The sequence below is a fragment of the Mirounga leonina genome, unplaced genomic scaffold (assembly GCF_011800145.1).
Source record: "Mirounga leonina isolate KUSES-001 unplaced genomic scaffold, KU_Mleo_1.0 Mir_91, whole genome shotgun sequence".
Lineage (NCBI taxonomy): Eukaryota > Metazoa > Chordata > Mammalia > Carnivora > Phocidae > Mirounga > Mirounga leonina.
In genome coordinates, this window is record NW_023270839.1 from 35237101 (window position 1) to 35253434 (window position 16334).

The window sequence follows — 16334 nt, forward strand, 5'->3', positions numbered from 1 at the left end:
AGTGCATTCCCTTCAACAGACTCCGATGTCAGAAACCATAGGATCAGACTTTGCTCTGACAAAATTCCTTGACATCCAGGCTGACTGAGGCATCTTCTTCCAGTCGTTACAAAGAAACCAGGGCAATATGCAACTCCTCAGAAAGCTAGGAGTGTGAGGGCACTTTATAGCACACTTGCAAGTGATAACCACTCATGGAAGATAGGGCACTTTCCAAGGTCAAGGCCTCTGCTAAGAAGGAGGTGGTTAGAGTAAAAGATGTTGGTGCAGCTGAGCCAGAGGTGGCTCCTAAAAGTCTCCGGAGGAACCAGGAGCCCCACCATGGGTGGAAGTTGGATCACGAAGCTTTCCTATGCAAATCGCTTCATCTAGGACAGAGAGAACATCTATTTGTCCACACCAATTCGGGACAGAGTTGACAGAGACGACGGGAGAATGAAGTCCCTGCTCTGCACTATTTTTTAAGGTTTCCACTGTCACAACGTAGATTGTTAAGTCAGAGGTCTGAGTCAGCCACAATGTATGCAGACAAATGCCCAAACTCAATGTGTCTCTTCACAGTCACTTAAGCTGGCGATTAAACGTCCCACACAACATGAGCACTGAGTGATGCCTGAACTCTCCCATTATTTTTTTTATTTTCCTTTCTTTTCACTTTTTCCCTCCATTCTCTCCCTTCCTTCTTTCTCTCCTGCTTGCCAGCAGCACCCCATGGCATCTATCATGGTTAGCCTCTAGAAGTATTTGCAGGTGCCAGGAGGTGCCAGGAAGGTCTGCTTCAGGGAGAATCTTCTCAAATCATTCCTAGGTGGTGAGAACTGAGATGGATCTTGGAAATCATCTGGACCACGCATTCCACCACCTACTCTCTTCTGATTCCCAGTGTCCTAGTAACACACCACACTTAGGAAGGGACTTGAAAAGCAACACCTTCCAATTATAGCACCAATTTTCCAATTTGGAAATCTGAGGTTAGGTCATTCCAAAGTTAACCTACCCTTGACACCCCTCTACCCATTCTCTGTTCAAACCTCAAATTTGGGTACCTACTGACATCTTCCACTTCTACTATAAACTCCTATCGGCATTCAACTTCTTGCTTCTCATAAGGTCTAGCACAGGGCTGTGCACATAATAGAAACCCCAGAAATGTTTGATAAATAAAACACTACCATTCCTTATATGGAGAAATTTGGCATCTGCTTGAATGTTGAAAAAACAGAAGACCAATTGTCTTCCTCAGCTCCTCTCCACTTCTATTAGCTTTGCCTATGCTGTTCAAGGCTCATGACAGAGGCAGCTTCAGTCCATACCCCAACATACTCTCTAATACAGGGCTTTCTCCTTGATTATGCAAACAACTCATTCAAAAAAATTATGTTCTGCTTCCAAAATCTCCTTCAGAAATGATCTCAAGTAATTATGTATCTTTCTATACATGATGACAATTTTCCTTAGCCCAAGATTGAGAGACATAAAGAATCAGTAGGACAGGGGCGCCTGGGTGGCTCAGTTGGTGAAGCATCCAACTCTTGACTTTGGCTCAGGTCATGATCTCAGGGTCGTGAGACTGTGCCCCGTGTCAGGCTCTGTACTAGGTATGGAGCCTGCTTAAGACTCTCTCTTTCCCTCACCCTCTCCCTTTGCCCCTCCCCCCACTCTCTCCCTCTTTAAAAAAAAAAAAAAATAAGGGGCGCCTGGGTGGCTCAGTCGTTAGGCGTCTGCCTTCGGCTCAGGTCATGATCCCAGGGTCCTGGGATCGAGCCCCCGCATCGGGCTCCCTGCTCTGCGGGAAGCCTGCTTCTCCCTCTCCCACTCCCCCTGCTTGTGTTCCCTCTCTCGCTGTCTCTCTGTCAAAAAATAAATAAAAAATTTAAAAAATAATAAAATAATAAGAAGAAGAATCAGTAGGACAGTAAGCTGTCCCCAACACACATAAAGCCTGTGTGGTCAATGAACCCTATCATGGTTCTGGTAATATCTTCCAACCAACAGAGTATGTGAGGGCTTTGTTCTCCATCTATCTAATTTGAAATCAAGATCCAGGCTTCTGTGTTTCTGTGTATACTTATGTGTACACACTCAAGTGTGTTCAAACACCCCACTCTGTAAGTGACAAATGAAGGAGCAACTATAGGCACACTATCCAAAGAGGTGAGCCTTCTGCTCCAACTGGAACTCAGCCCTACCAGGTCCCAGATCCTTTTAGCAACTGGAGAAATAAAATACTCTCCTCTATGCCTCACTACAAAAGATTATATTAAGTCTAGTTGGAAAAAGAATTGTAATGCACGTAAGATGATAGAAGCCGGATTCTTCCCTATTTATGTCCTTTCCAACTGTCTGAGTAGGTGGGGGTGGGAGCCATAGCAGGGCTTGACCTGCAACTTTCAGAACCCTGGTGGTCATGTCAACCCCAAGAAAAGAAATGTCTTTTCCAGAATCCTTCCAGCTCACCTCCACTGTGGCTACGAGTGAAAGCCGTTAAGTCAAACAGAAGCTGCAGGAAGCCACGCTTACTGCACTGTCCAAGAATAAATCAAAAGCTTTTAATAGCAAGAAGTTAAAAATAAAGCATCCCATCCTTAAAAATAAAATTTCCTAACACTGCAACAAAATAAAGGATGAACAAATGCTGGGTTGTTCCTTAACCACTAGTGCACAAGCAAGGGAAAAAGCGCACAAAGACTCTTTAAATAGTGGGAGCATGGCATATTGAAGATAGCCTCGTAGACCAAATGAACTACTAACTAAGCCCATTCCCAGCAAACCTCTTAAGAATTCAAGTATATTTTTTTAAGAGTGAGGAAAGCCTATTAGGATCAATACTAACTAAAGTCTAGTGTCCTAACATTAAATTAGAAACATCTTATCAAGAACTAGCAGAAGTCATAAAGATGAAATGAGTTGCTACATGCAGAGAACTACATGCCTGGCACAAAGCAAGCATTCTAGAAATGATACCTGCTGTTGCTGATGTTCCCTAGTCCCTTCTAACTTTCTGTTCCCAGCAGTGCTCCCTCCACACCCTCTCTGGTTGGAGAAGGGCACAGTCTTTATGGATGAGCTCCAAGCACTCCAGGGATCATGAGTGTGTGAGTGATGGCTTTTAACAAGGATGTAAAAGGAAAACCTTGGATACCCAAGAGTTCTAGAAGGCTCTTGCCAGGACGAGCCAGAATCCATAAAAAGAAAAAGCAATGGCTGAGGAAATGAAATTCAACAAGGAATGCCCTCCACCCCTGAAACTGCTTGTACCTTTTTGGTCCTTCTCTGGTAGGCGAAGGCAATATCCTGTCTCTGTTCATTGCTGCGGTTGGTCAAAATGTTGACAATGGTGACCTCATCCACACCTACGGAAATACAAGTTGGGAATTGTTATCACCCATGTGCTCTAGTCCTTTGGGCTTACACGGAGGGTTTTAAGCAGTATATACTGTTTTCCAAACCAAAATGCCAGAACATCAAGGGTTGTCCTTGTCAGTACCCTCCACCAAACGCGTTTACTCAATTTTTATCCTGACAGCCGCAAACCTCAAGCCTAAATGGACCTTTTGAATATCTGCATTTAAAGAAACGATTTTAGGGTGCCTGGGTGGCTCAGTCGGTTAAGCATCTGCCTTCGGCTCAGGTCATGATCCCACGGTCCTGGGATCGAGCCCCGCATCAGGCTCCCTGCTCTGTGGGGAAGCCTGCTGCTCCCGCTCCCACCCCCGCTGCTTGTATTCCCTTTCTCGCTGTCTCTCTCTCTGTCAAATAAATAAATAAAATCTTAAAAAATAATAAAAATAAAGAAAAAATAAAATAAAAAAATGATTTTAGGGGGGCCTGGGTGGCTCAGTCGGTTGAGTGACTGCCTTCGGCTCAGGTCATGATCCCAGGGTCCCGGGATCAAGTCCCACATCGGGCTCCCTGCTCTGCGGGGAGCCTGCTTCTCCCTCTCCCACTCCCCCTGCTTGTGTTCCCTCTCTCGCTGTCTCTGTCAAATAAATAAAATAAAATAAAAAATTAAAATAAATAAATGAATAAATAAATGATTTTATTCATAAATTGGTTTCTGGAATCAACCGTAGGAAGTGTGTTTGAGGGGCTTTGGCAGTCAGATGGAACAACAAAGTTTTAGGAGGATTTTAAATGAAGGTTCCTGAATTGCCATTTAACTGGGGATTTAATAGTAACTGTAAACTGAATTAATAGAATTATTTATATTTATTGCAGGATTATGGCTATATAAGAAACTAGGTATAATTTCTATAATTATAGAAACTGTCATGACAAATGAGTCAGATTTAATATGGCAGTTGTATTTTAATAGCATAATTGATTAATACAATCATACTTACTGAAGACTAAATTGTTTTTTAAGGAAAATAAATGTTCCACTGCTTTTAATCTTCAATAGGCAATTTTAATAATCAATTTTATAACTTTATTAAAAAGAGTAAGTGTTTTAATCTAAATTAAATCTAAATTGGGAGTTTTGAAGTGCCACCAAAATATTTTAGTACCTATTTTAATTGGAACATGTGTATTTACAAAGATAAGCAATGCCTTCTTGTATCTGAAAGTTTCCAATTTTATATCAGAAATACTCCTAAAATGCCATTTAACTGAAGAAAGCCTGATTTTAAGAATTCAGAGAGTGAAAGGTCTCCCTCCTGACCGATTATAAACTTTGTTTAATAAAAGGAAGTCTTTGCCATAACTGGATAGGTAATTCCTGGGCGAGAGAGAGAGGAGCTAAGCCCACAATGTCACATACAAATGGCAAACAGCCTGGCCTACAGGAAATCAGGGGAGTCCCCAAGTAACAGAAATGTCAGAACTGTAATGTTTTGAGGCACAGGCAATGAGCAAACTGACAGGGGAAGTACCCTCAACTCTCAAGCATGTTAGATCAAAATGCACGAAGTTAGATTTTCTGGGTATAAAAATAAGTAACATTTATTTTTGTATTTATATACTACCAGTATGTTAACCATTTAAGTGCAGCATCTATAACTTTAGCTCCAATTTTTAGAGTACCAATGTCAACAGAGAAATACAATTGCTATATATAAGATTCAGTTGCAAAGATGCTTATTTCAGCATTATATATAGTATCAAAAAATAAAGGGGAAAAAAGCCCCTATGTCCAATAGGAGTCTGATTAAATAAATGTTCTTCTGTCCAGATAATAGGATATTATAGTCATTTAAAATGATGGCATAAAATATTAATTGACATGGAAAAAATGTTCATGATATACTGTTAAGTAAAAAAACAAAACAGGTGGCAAAGCAGTATATACAGTATAACCCAAATTTTTGTAAAGTACACAGGCATGTACAAGAAAATAACTAGAGGCCTTTATACCAAAATTTTAATAGTGATCGTGTGAGTGGTAGGATTACAGATACTGTAAAGTTTTCTTTCGTTTGATTATACATACTTTCAAAGTTCACCATAATGCCATAAAAAGGGTTCTTTACATACACTGTGAATGACATATAAGTCATTGATCTGGAATCGACTAGTGACTTCACCTCGAAAGAATCCTGGCATGGTTCTAAATGTTTCAACTAAAATAAAACAAAATATGTATAATAATTACAACATCTACATAATTCTCTTTGGTTTCTGAAACATCCTAACACAGATTACTTTATTATTCTTCATAACTACCCAGTAAGGATAGGCGTTCTTCTTCCCAGTTTATAGAGAGAAGCTGAAGCTCGAGAGACTGCAACAATTACAACTATTACATATGTAAAGAGCTGGCCTGTTTGGGTCTCAGTTTCTACATTTGCACTTGAACAATGACCACCAGTTCTGCTTCCACGAAACACTAACAGATACAGTCTTGCAAGTCTACACTCACACACATGTTCTCTCTCTCTCTTTAAATATTCTATGGCTCTAACTTCATGTTAGGAAAACCATTGCTTATAAATGTGTTTTTGCTTTACACTTAACTTTCTCCCTCAAGGGGCTACTGGGTGGCTAAGTCGGTTAAGCGTCTGCCTTTAGCTAAGGTCATGATCTCAGGTCATGATCTCTAGAGGCCTGCACTCAGGCTCCCTGCTCAGCGGGGAGTGTGCGTGTGCCTCTCCCTCTCCCTCTGCCCCTCCCCACTGCTCATGTTCTCTCTCTCTCCCTCAAATAAATAAATAACATCTTTAGAAAAAAAACCAAAAAACACTTTCTTCCTCAAATCTGAAAATGCTAGAAAACAACAAAATCAATGACATCCTCAGACCTCAATTCTAGTATTTTCTGAAAGCAATTTTGGAGCTGCTGACCTGAACACATACCAGTAACACTGACCCATAAAAATTATTCTCCCTAGGAAACAAATGCAAAGTTTATGTTCATGTCAAAATGTGGTCGTAGGACCACCTGAATTAGAATCACATGGAGTATTTATTAAACACACAGTGCCTTGAGCCATACCTGAGATCTACTGACTAAAAGGCTCCTTAGAACTTTGTACCAAGGAAGCAGCATTTCAACCAGCTCCCTGGTCATTCTGTATTTGAGAATCAACCAATAGAGATGGATAAACATAAGGAATGCAAAGATCTTTAGAAATCTGCTTACGTAGAAGACTTTTAAGTCACTTCTACCACCTGCTTCTGTGAGGGACAGGGTCGACTACAATTTCAGGAACAGAAAGCGCTTACCTTTGTCCAAATAAACCATGTAAGAAAAAAACACCTGACAGAGTTCACTGCAGTAACTGCAGTGTAGTCCCACGCTCCTAGTCAGTGAGACAGCCTTTGCCTTTCTGTTCACAGCAGCTAAGCGTCCAGCCAACAGAGTCAGAATTCAGTCCAATTATTGGAAATCCCCGTAAAGAGCCCAAGTGGTTAACCTAAGTCTCAAGTAGATGGCAGCAACTATGATAGTCTGAGGGAATCTAAACGTATTTTACCTAAAGTATCTACCAAGCAAACAGCCTGCCGAGATGCAGCATCCACCATGCTGGGACCCCTTACGCGTGAGCAATCGGATCCACTACACAAATGCTAATACCGGCAACTACAAAGAAATGGGAGCTATCTCTGCAAGTGGACGCCCCCTCCCCCTTCTAAGAACCTCACCTACATTAGCTATCTCTCCCATACCATTGTCTGCAAGTTTCAAATGGAACTGGAAAGGGGGGGGTGGAAATCATGGCACCCCGCATCAGTTGCCTAGTCAAAGCCACTTACAGCATGTCCTGTGTCGGAACACCAGAATACACATTTCTGCCAGTGGGATTTAACCATCTTATCTTCAGAACATTGCCGCTTCCTCTCAATCTGCTATGATAATTGGTGAGGCAGTTTATTCCCATGGAAAATAGCTCAGTACAGGTTGAAGCTGCAAGGGTCATCCAGTTACTCACCACTTCTGCCCAGAATGAGGCTAGAAGGATGAGGACTGGGCACTCAGCCACCTAGGTCAGCACAATCGTCGTCAACAATGCACAGCAAGCACCAGGACACTGGGAAAGCTTTAAATTTAATGAATTTAACGTAGGTGCAGATGCCCAGGAGGTGAGGCTCTGCCCCTCTGGATTTACACGTTCAGATCTCTTATGTTCAGTGCATAAGGAAGCGTCTGCTGGGCAGAAGGGGCCCAGGTGTGGGCAAGGCAAGAGCATAAAGAAAAAAAGCAACAAACCTGAATAATGTTCCTTTTCCCATCCCATTCTTCTTGTGCTTCATGTGGAAAGTCAAAGTAATCTAAGCAAAGGCTCACAATGGGAAACAGTGATGCGGGTAGAGGATCCTACGCAATGTAGGTGAGAACACAGTAAGGTCTGTGTTCTAGGCAGATTTTTTTTTTTTTTTTAAGATTTTATTTATTTATTTGACAGAGAGAGAGAGACGGCGAGACAGGGAACACAAGCAGGGGGAGTGGGAGAGGGAGAAGCAGGCCTCCTGCAGAGCAGGGAGCCCGACGTGGGGCTCCATCCCAGGACCCTGGGATCATGACCTGAGCCGAAGGCAGACGCTTAACGACTGAGCCACCCAGGCGCCCCGCAGGCAGATTTTTAAAAATTTCTTTTCAAAACTGATAGAAGTTAAAAATTTCAAGATTGGTAAGGAACAAAGACACAAATTTACTTGGCTCCTGATGGGAAACAACACAATAAATTTCATAAGCATTCATTCCTTTTATGAAAATTGCCAGCAAATCTCATCAGCTAACTACGAAAGTGTTTCCAGCAACACTCCTTAGCTGGGGCCTCCGAAAGGTCAGTCACTGTTCTGAATGCCAGTCAACATGAAGCAGTCGGCATGCTGCTTAGCTAGAAGACTTCTAAGTCACTTCTACCAGCTGCTCCTGTGAGGTGCAGGGTCGACTACAATTTCAGGGAAAGAAATGCTCACCTTTGTCCAAATAACCCAGGTAAGAAATAACACCTGAAGAGCTCACTGAACACTGTCACCTCTGCCAAGTGATACCACAGGGAGGCGCCGCTGACAGCACAGCTCAAGCAGAAAACTCTGGGTTCTCGGGTCCCTTAAGCCATCCACCGTATTTTTCAAACATAGAGAACACCTGTAGTCTAAAATAATGGTCAACTCCAAAATCATAAAATCAGCCTCCTGGAGTTTCCTCCTCCTCCTCTCTGCGGGTGGAAACCCCAAGTCAGCTCCACATCTGGCATTCCATGGAAAATATGTCTTTATTGTCCATGGCAAGGAACCAAGAGACCATTCTGGACAGGATGCTGACTCATATCTGCCAAGACACACTGACTGCACAAAGAAAATGGATTTCATTTTGTTTGATGAGACTCAGGAGGCCCTCAGGGCATGGCTGACTGATCAAAAAAAAAAAAAAAGATTCCTTATCTAGATGATGGGAAAAACCATGCCTCAGCTTAGATTACTGGAGATATGGGTATCAAACCTCAGAAGAAATCATCTCTGCAACACGAAGGTCAGCGGCAGGTCACAGAGAGAAGAGATCCATGGGTGTGGACATATTTTGTTTATTATAATGGCGTAGGCTACTCACTTGAATACCTACTATGTGCCAGGCACTTACCAAGTGCTTCACACAATTCTCCCATGTAATATCCACCACACCCGTAAGAGGTGGGTGTTACTGTCATCCCCATCTTCACCCACGAGGAAACAAATACAAATGCTCACAGAAGGCAGGGACATGCCCAAGGTCACACAGCAGTTCACCTGCAGAGCTGGGACGCAAACCAGGATTCAAAACCCAGGTTCACTGCATGTGCCTCCTGGTATAGAAAAGTATCCAAAATTTAAAAATAATGCAAGAGGAAGCCAGAGTGGCTAACAGGGCCATCCCAGACTGCCTCTCTGGGTTGTGCTCTCACTCAACGAGCTACTTACTACTGTTAGGCACAAGCTCTGTGGGGTTACATGTTAACTTGGAGACTATGGTCCAAAGGTTACGGCTTCAGTGCCCAGTAGGACATTAATGGTCTTCCCAGCAATCTTATCCCAACACTCTTCTCTCAGCGCCTATTAATACCCAGTCTTTCAAACGTCCCTTTGAACTAGTCTTAAATCCTTTGAGTTAAATAAATGTTTGACATGTGTTCATCCCGTATCTCTATGAGTCATGTTGGTACCGTTCTGAAATTATATTTTGATACCTCTTCATACCACACTCTTCCAAACTGTTCCTAAAAAGGATTTGGGACAGTAACGTGTCCATATGTCTACAGAACTGGACTTACTATTTAGTGCATACAAACATACACACATTTAATAATCTGTAGATAATGATTTGCCACCCACTAATAGTGCATGGCCACTGAAGAGATATCCCAACTGAGGTTTTTTTCAACAGAAAGCTAGAAACTCTCTTCCAGGGTTAGCCATTAATAACATGGTAAGAGAGGGGCAGCCCCTCCCAACAAGGCTAATATGCCAACAAGCCATCTGTCTACTGGAAGTGACTTCAGGGACAGAGTGCCCACGCGCGCACGTGCACACACACGCACACACACACAGTTGCCCAAAGTAACCTTCCCACCATCAGCCACAGTGCTGCCTGGCCTGGAATTCCTGCTCTCAGAGTCACTCCTCGGGATCACTCAGCAGCCGTGAGCACTCTGTGTCCAGAGGGTCCCACCAGGAGCTGGACATTCACATGGGGGACAGGTGAAAAGGTGGGGCATCTAGATTAGTGGCGGCAACAGATGCTTCAGAAATTATGTGGGGCTCAGAACTGTACTATCCGGGCACATTAGTTACCTCCCTGTACCTTGGTTTCTCACTCTGTAAAACAGATCATGAGAACATTTAGGGGGATACAGAAAGGATGGACTGAGTAAATGACTTGGAACATGTCTACTACCTTTTCCACACTCAGCTTCTCTGTCGCGGGTCTGGCTCTTGGTTGTATTCGGTTTGGGGTCAATGAAAATAGAGGGCAATGGGGGCCTGGGGAACACTTCTGCCATTAGCACATATTAGATTACTAGTCCGGTTTCAAGATAACCTGTGGCAGCTGCCTGAGAGATGAGAGAGAAAACAAGCACTGCATGGGGTGGGAGGCGGGCTGGGGAGCCCAGCACCTCTCCCAAGACCGGCACAGCGCGGCTGTGGTCCTGACTTGCGCAAAGTGTGGTTTAGCTAAGTGCCTAAGAAGAACATTTGGCCCCAAAATCAAATTTCTTCTATTTCCATTCTGCTCTGATCTCACCTCTGCTGAGTCCCTTAGAAAGGATTTCAATGCCCTCTATTTGGCAACCTGATTATATACTTTAGTCATCTAGAACCCTGTCTGCCTTCCATGCATAATCATAGTTCTGAAATATTCCACAGGACCAGCAGGAAAACACAAAGTAGGCCAGCACCCAAAATTCAAACCAAATCAAATTGTAAATGCAGGCTGACACGCAAAATGCAAGCACCATTTTGTGCCCTGCTACTCTATTAGCTCATGAGGCAGAAAATTTTAAAATCTGAACAGAGGCAAGAGGAACCAGCATCCCCACCCTTAACTCAATGGATAGTGAAGAAGTCAGTATTTACTGCCTTAGCACTGCGGACACCAGAAAAGAATCTGGTTACTACACCCAGTATCCCTGGGTGGCAGCGACTGTTGGATTTCTTCGGGGGAAAGAGGTAACAGTTTTTACAAAAGAAAAAAGAAGGAGCGAGAAGCAGGCAGTAAAAGCTAATGCCTACCATTAGAAAGGCACCAGGGACTCTTTCACCCATGTTTTATAGACTTCTTGGCTCAGGTTTGGCATCTACACACCCATGTAGACAAAGAGCGTTTTGAAGAAAATCTGAAAATCTGTGCTCAGAGTAAAGGTGGCCGTGACTCAGCACTGGTCCCTCTTTGTTCCCAGCAGGGCTGTAAGACGAGAGCTCAGTCGAAAGTAAACTTGATCACAAAGGGAAAGGCCTCAGTGAAGAGAAGGTTCCCTTCCTCCTGTTCCTGCAGAGGAAGGCCTGAGCTGCGTGAGCCACAGGGACCTTTCTCACAAGTACAGTGTTCCTCGGACTTAAGGGCTCTTGTAGGTTTGGGCCCTCCCCGCCCCCCTCCCTTGGGAGAGAAGCCACCTTTCAGAGACAATCTGCCTCCTGGCATCTTCAAGAGAATACACTCCTAATTGCTGTCTCAGCTGAATGAATATTCCTCCAGGTGTGCAGGTGAAACCAAAAATACACGTCCTGGCCTGCTTTCCACTGGCATGGGATGTTTGTATTTTTGGCCATGCTGGAAAACATGGTTCCATTTTAAAAGTATAAGAAAAAAATAAGTGCATAAACTTGCTTCAGTTATGCTTCTCTCTCCTTGTGCCTGTAAGAAGGGGTGGGGGAAATCACCCGCTTCTGCATCCCTTCCGGAGAACACAAATACTGCTAAAATCAAAACTGGCAATAATAATAGGGCAACTCATTTCCCTCCCCTTCTAGAGAGAGAGAGACCAAAGCTGTATCAGTCTATTGGCACTTACACTAACTCTGGGGTTGTGCTGCTTCTAATTACAATCTATTTTATGTAGTCTGGATTCATCCTTTTCTAATTTAGCTGACTTTCCTTTCTAGTTATTTGGACCCATATGGTAAACCATTCACAGCTGTGTTGTACACTCCACAGTGTATATTTAACCCAAGGCCAATCTAGACCAAGAGACTCCTACAGATTTAAGTCTCAGAAACCTCTTGTTAATTAAGCAATATTACTACTTTTGCATGGCTTTATTCAGTTTATAACTAGACATAAACTAAGGTAAGTAATTGTACAGTCCACCTCAAGCCAGAGTATACACAAAACCACCACGCGTTTGGTTTAGGTAACATACTCAAGAAATACTGAGATCCCTTCAAACGAAAAACAAAGCAGACTTCTGAGCTAAATTCATTTTGTGAAAACAGATCAAAGCTCACCAGGGAACTGTTATCCTTTCTGGCTACTGTCCAGATTCTGGAACTGTCTCCCTGCTGCCTCATCTCACCAACCATGCGTCCCCCTTCTCTGTACTCACCTTGTGTGGTCCGGGATCTGTATACAATTTGGCTACTATTTACATAGAGGTTAAATATTTACTTTTTCACACAGTCTCAGGGGCTGTGTAAGTAAGATTAAATAAATTTAATGAAATACAATCCTTACCCTCAAGGAACTCACATTCTGGTGGGAGAAACAAATCCATACATAAATAACTACAACACAATATGACAAGAGCTGTAAATTACTTACATGAAGCATCTGAGACACAGACCAAGGAATAATTGATTCTGCCTCCTTCTCAGAGAAAGCGTGAAGAGGCTGTGTATGGGCTCACTCCGAGAGGTGAGTGGGAACCGCGTGGGTGTTAGAAGTGGGCTAATACTCCCACGAGATGGGGGCTGCACACCCCTGTCAGAGTAAAAACTCCGAATAGCCTGGAGATGAAGCTAGAGAGAGGATCTGCAATGGATGAAGCAAGGAGACCCATGAAGAGGACAGAAGCCATGACAGCCCAGGTGAGAGAGGATGGGGCTGAGGGGAAGGAGGAATAATAACTGTTTCCGGTCCTCATGACCAGTCCAGATCTCACCCAGGTCTGCCCCTCCTTCTAATCGCCCCCACGCCAGGCCTGCTCCAGTTTACCACCCTCTGTTTCAAAGCAACAGAAGGACCCTCCAGACTTGCTCCCAGCTGTCCTTCCTGAGAGCACTCAGACCAACAGGAAGTCCGTGGTCAGTCGGACCGAGCAGGTAATGCCCAGAGAGCTCTGTGCTTGGCACGGGCGGGCCCGCATCCTGGGCTACCCTACCTGGGAGGGGGAGGCCCACATAGTCATCTTTTCATGGTCCTTTGGCCTTTGTTTATATCAGCATTCAAGGGTCACCCTCTGTTTTCTCTGATGTCAAGGAAACAGCAATCACAGAGTATTGTGTTCTTCTGTAAAGGGCTTGAGACTGGAGTGGAGTGAAGGTGTGCCACAAGCTTCTTAATTACACAGTAGAAGGCCTCTTAAACGGGAGGCTAAAATATTAATTAGCTCATTTTTAAAAGTGGTATGAGTTATCTACAAATATCAAGAGGAAGGGGAAAGGGACAAAGGGATGTTACTTTCCCAACTACTGATTTCATTTTTATTTGTAATTAATTTATTGCTTTCCATTTGTGAAGTTGATACATGTCATCACAGAAAATTTGGAAAACACAGAATATGCTGAAAGCACAAGAAAGGAAAAGAATCCGTTCCACAACTGACAACTTTAAGGTGAATGCATGTTAAAACGAGCATTCTAAAATTGTGATAGTTGCACAACTCGGTGAACACACTAAAAAATTTAATTGCACATTTTATATAGGTAAATTGTATGAATGTGAATTATATCTCAATAAAAATTGTTCATAAATTTTATTTTTCACATTTCACATTCTACAGATATTCTATGTTATCACAGAGGGAGTTACCATAACCTATTAAGTCATTCCCCAACTAGCTGGGTTTTTCACTACCATAACCAATGCTGATATAAACATCTTTGGTATACTGAGCTCCATATGAGTATCATTTTCTTTCTCCTCAATAGTTTCCTAGAAGGATTTAAGGTTCCCAAACATACTAACAACCCAGAAATTATTTTATAAGACTAAGAGAATTAACTCAAGAAAATTCAGTTACTCTCTACAATTACTAGGCACCAAAAATAAGTGGTCCTAAGTGAAAGTCACTAGGCATTAAGTCTGAAGAGAAGATAGGGCACCTAAAGCTGGGCCACAAATATGACATGTATCTGATATCAATAGAATCACAACTGCAAAATGTTTTTCATGTCTGAAAATAACTTATGGCTAAGGAAAAAAGTCCAATCCTCAACAGGTGGGTGGCACAACATCGGGGTGTTTAAGAACACAGGCTTGGGGCTGGACAAAGTTGTTCAAACCCCATTTTGAACCAAGGCCAAGAAACCTGGACCATGTTAACCCTAAACTGTGTCACCCATAAATTGGAGAGGATATAACACTACATCAGGATGAATCTGAAGTTCACCTAAGAAGAACATTCCTAAAGCGCTTGGTGCAATGCCTTCCCATAATGAGCACTCAATAAATAGTGGCAACCAGGATCATGGTGATGTCAGCTGCTTTTGACCAAACTGGAATGCAGGAATCCAAATCTAAGCCCTCCAGACGTCTCTGTTTAGAAACTAAAGTATTTTCCGACTAACTCAGAAAGGGCCTGAAGGTATTTTTATTACCACGGGAGTTTCAGCTGTGACCAGAGCTCATTTGCGCAATCTTCACATTCCAGGGCGCTTAAAAGCTTTCTCATGCAAGGATGAAAGCAGCCTTTGTCAAACTTGTAAAAGGCACCTTCTTTGTCAGATGAGTTAACTGTGAGGTGAGTTAAGTGTGTTTCTGCAGTGGCGTGTTCGGAAACCCCAGGAATGTAGGCACACCCAAATAGTGAGATAGGGTGAGTTGTAGGAAAGTGGGTCGTGCGTATGTGCATGCGAACGCTTGCGAGTGTGTGTGTGTGTGTGTGTTGAGATAACACATTTCGAGCACTATCTACATGGCAGGCACCACTTCATACTTCCCAACTGTGTGTGGTGGAACTTTGATTTGCCCTACTTTGTATGTGGAAGCTGAAGCTTAAGGAAGTGAAGTGTTTTTCCAGAGTCAGCTAGCTAGGAAATGAGTGGCAGAGCCAAGATGTGAAGGGCCATGATTGCACAATCCCTCATCCACTACACCCCAGCTCCACCAAAGAGAACGATCTGTAGTGAGATAAGCCTGCACGTTTTAGTCTCATTTTCTGATTAGTGACTTCCTGACTTCCCAACCTGGCGTTTGGCAAGTATGGTCATTTGAAGGCCTCAATAAAAGAAGACTTTTGAAAGGTCTAATTTGGATGCTTCCTTATTCTCCCTCCAGCTGTCCAGGCACTCATTCTGGGAGGTACCCAGTGTCCCCAGGGGATGTAAGGCTGCTTTAGGATGATGCAAATCCTTGTGTCCTGTCAGAGCCACAGGACGTAAAAGATCTTTCTCCTTTCCATCCTATCTCTGGAAACAAAGTCACCAGTTTCTCCAAGGGTTTTAGGAAAGATGGCGATATAATTTATCCCGCAAAACAAAACAATTCTGAGAGTGAAAAGGGGCACAATCAGTAAATAATGCAGACATAAATAAGCCAGGAATATGATCACCCTTGTTTTAGGTTCCTAGGTCATCCCGGTTGAGGTTCCCAGTCTATCGGTGACCTGCATGTGAATTGTACAAGTGTGTTTGTCAATAAGTTAAAACACTGTACTTCCAAGAGAAAACTGTCCATGGTTCTTCACCAGAGGTATGAACCAGCATCTGCTCTGGTTGATGGGTCATGTCTGCATCTCAATCTAGCCTCATGGTGAAAGAAGTGCTTTGTCCAAAAGGGGAAAGAGTGTGGTGTCACAAGCATCACCCCAATAATCACAATGTCCCAGGGATTCGAGGGATGGAGCAAGCCCAAAGACACACTCTTCATTAACATAAGCCAAGGAGTCTGAACATTAATTTTTATAGACACAGAAAACAGCACAATGATGACCCGAACAAGTTCTTACTCAATCCCACCCAATTAAATGCTTTACCCGCTTTATTTTGAAAGGAAGTTCTTATGCCTTCTGGCCCTCTCTTACTCATCCCAGAACTCGAGGAAATACACTCATTCTGACCTCTTCTAATTCAAGGTCCAGGTCTAAGGAGTGGTGTAACTAGTAGGGTTAAAAAAAAAAAAAGTCCCGGGGCGCCTGGGTGGCTCAGTTGGTTAAGCGACTGCCTTCGGCTCAGGTCATGATCCTGGAGTCCCAGGATCGAGTCCCACATCAGGCTCCCTGCTCGGCAGGGAGTCTGCTTCTCCCTCTGACCCTCCCCCCT

General features: G+C 43.3%; 1 protein-coding gene across 1 annotated transcript in view; it reads right to left on the reverse strand.

Annotated features, from left to right (window-relative positions):
* The window catches only part of ANXA2 (annexin A2), a 44460-nt gene that overhangs the window by 12495 nt on the left and 15631 nt on the right, over positions 1–16334 (reverse strand). Inside the window, exon 4 of the mRNA XM_034994356.1 lies at positions 3259–3353. Coding sequence (XP_034850247.1) covers positions 3259–3353 — 95 coding nt within the window. The remainder of the gene's footprint in view (positions 1–3258; positions 3354–16334) is intronic.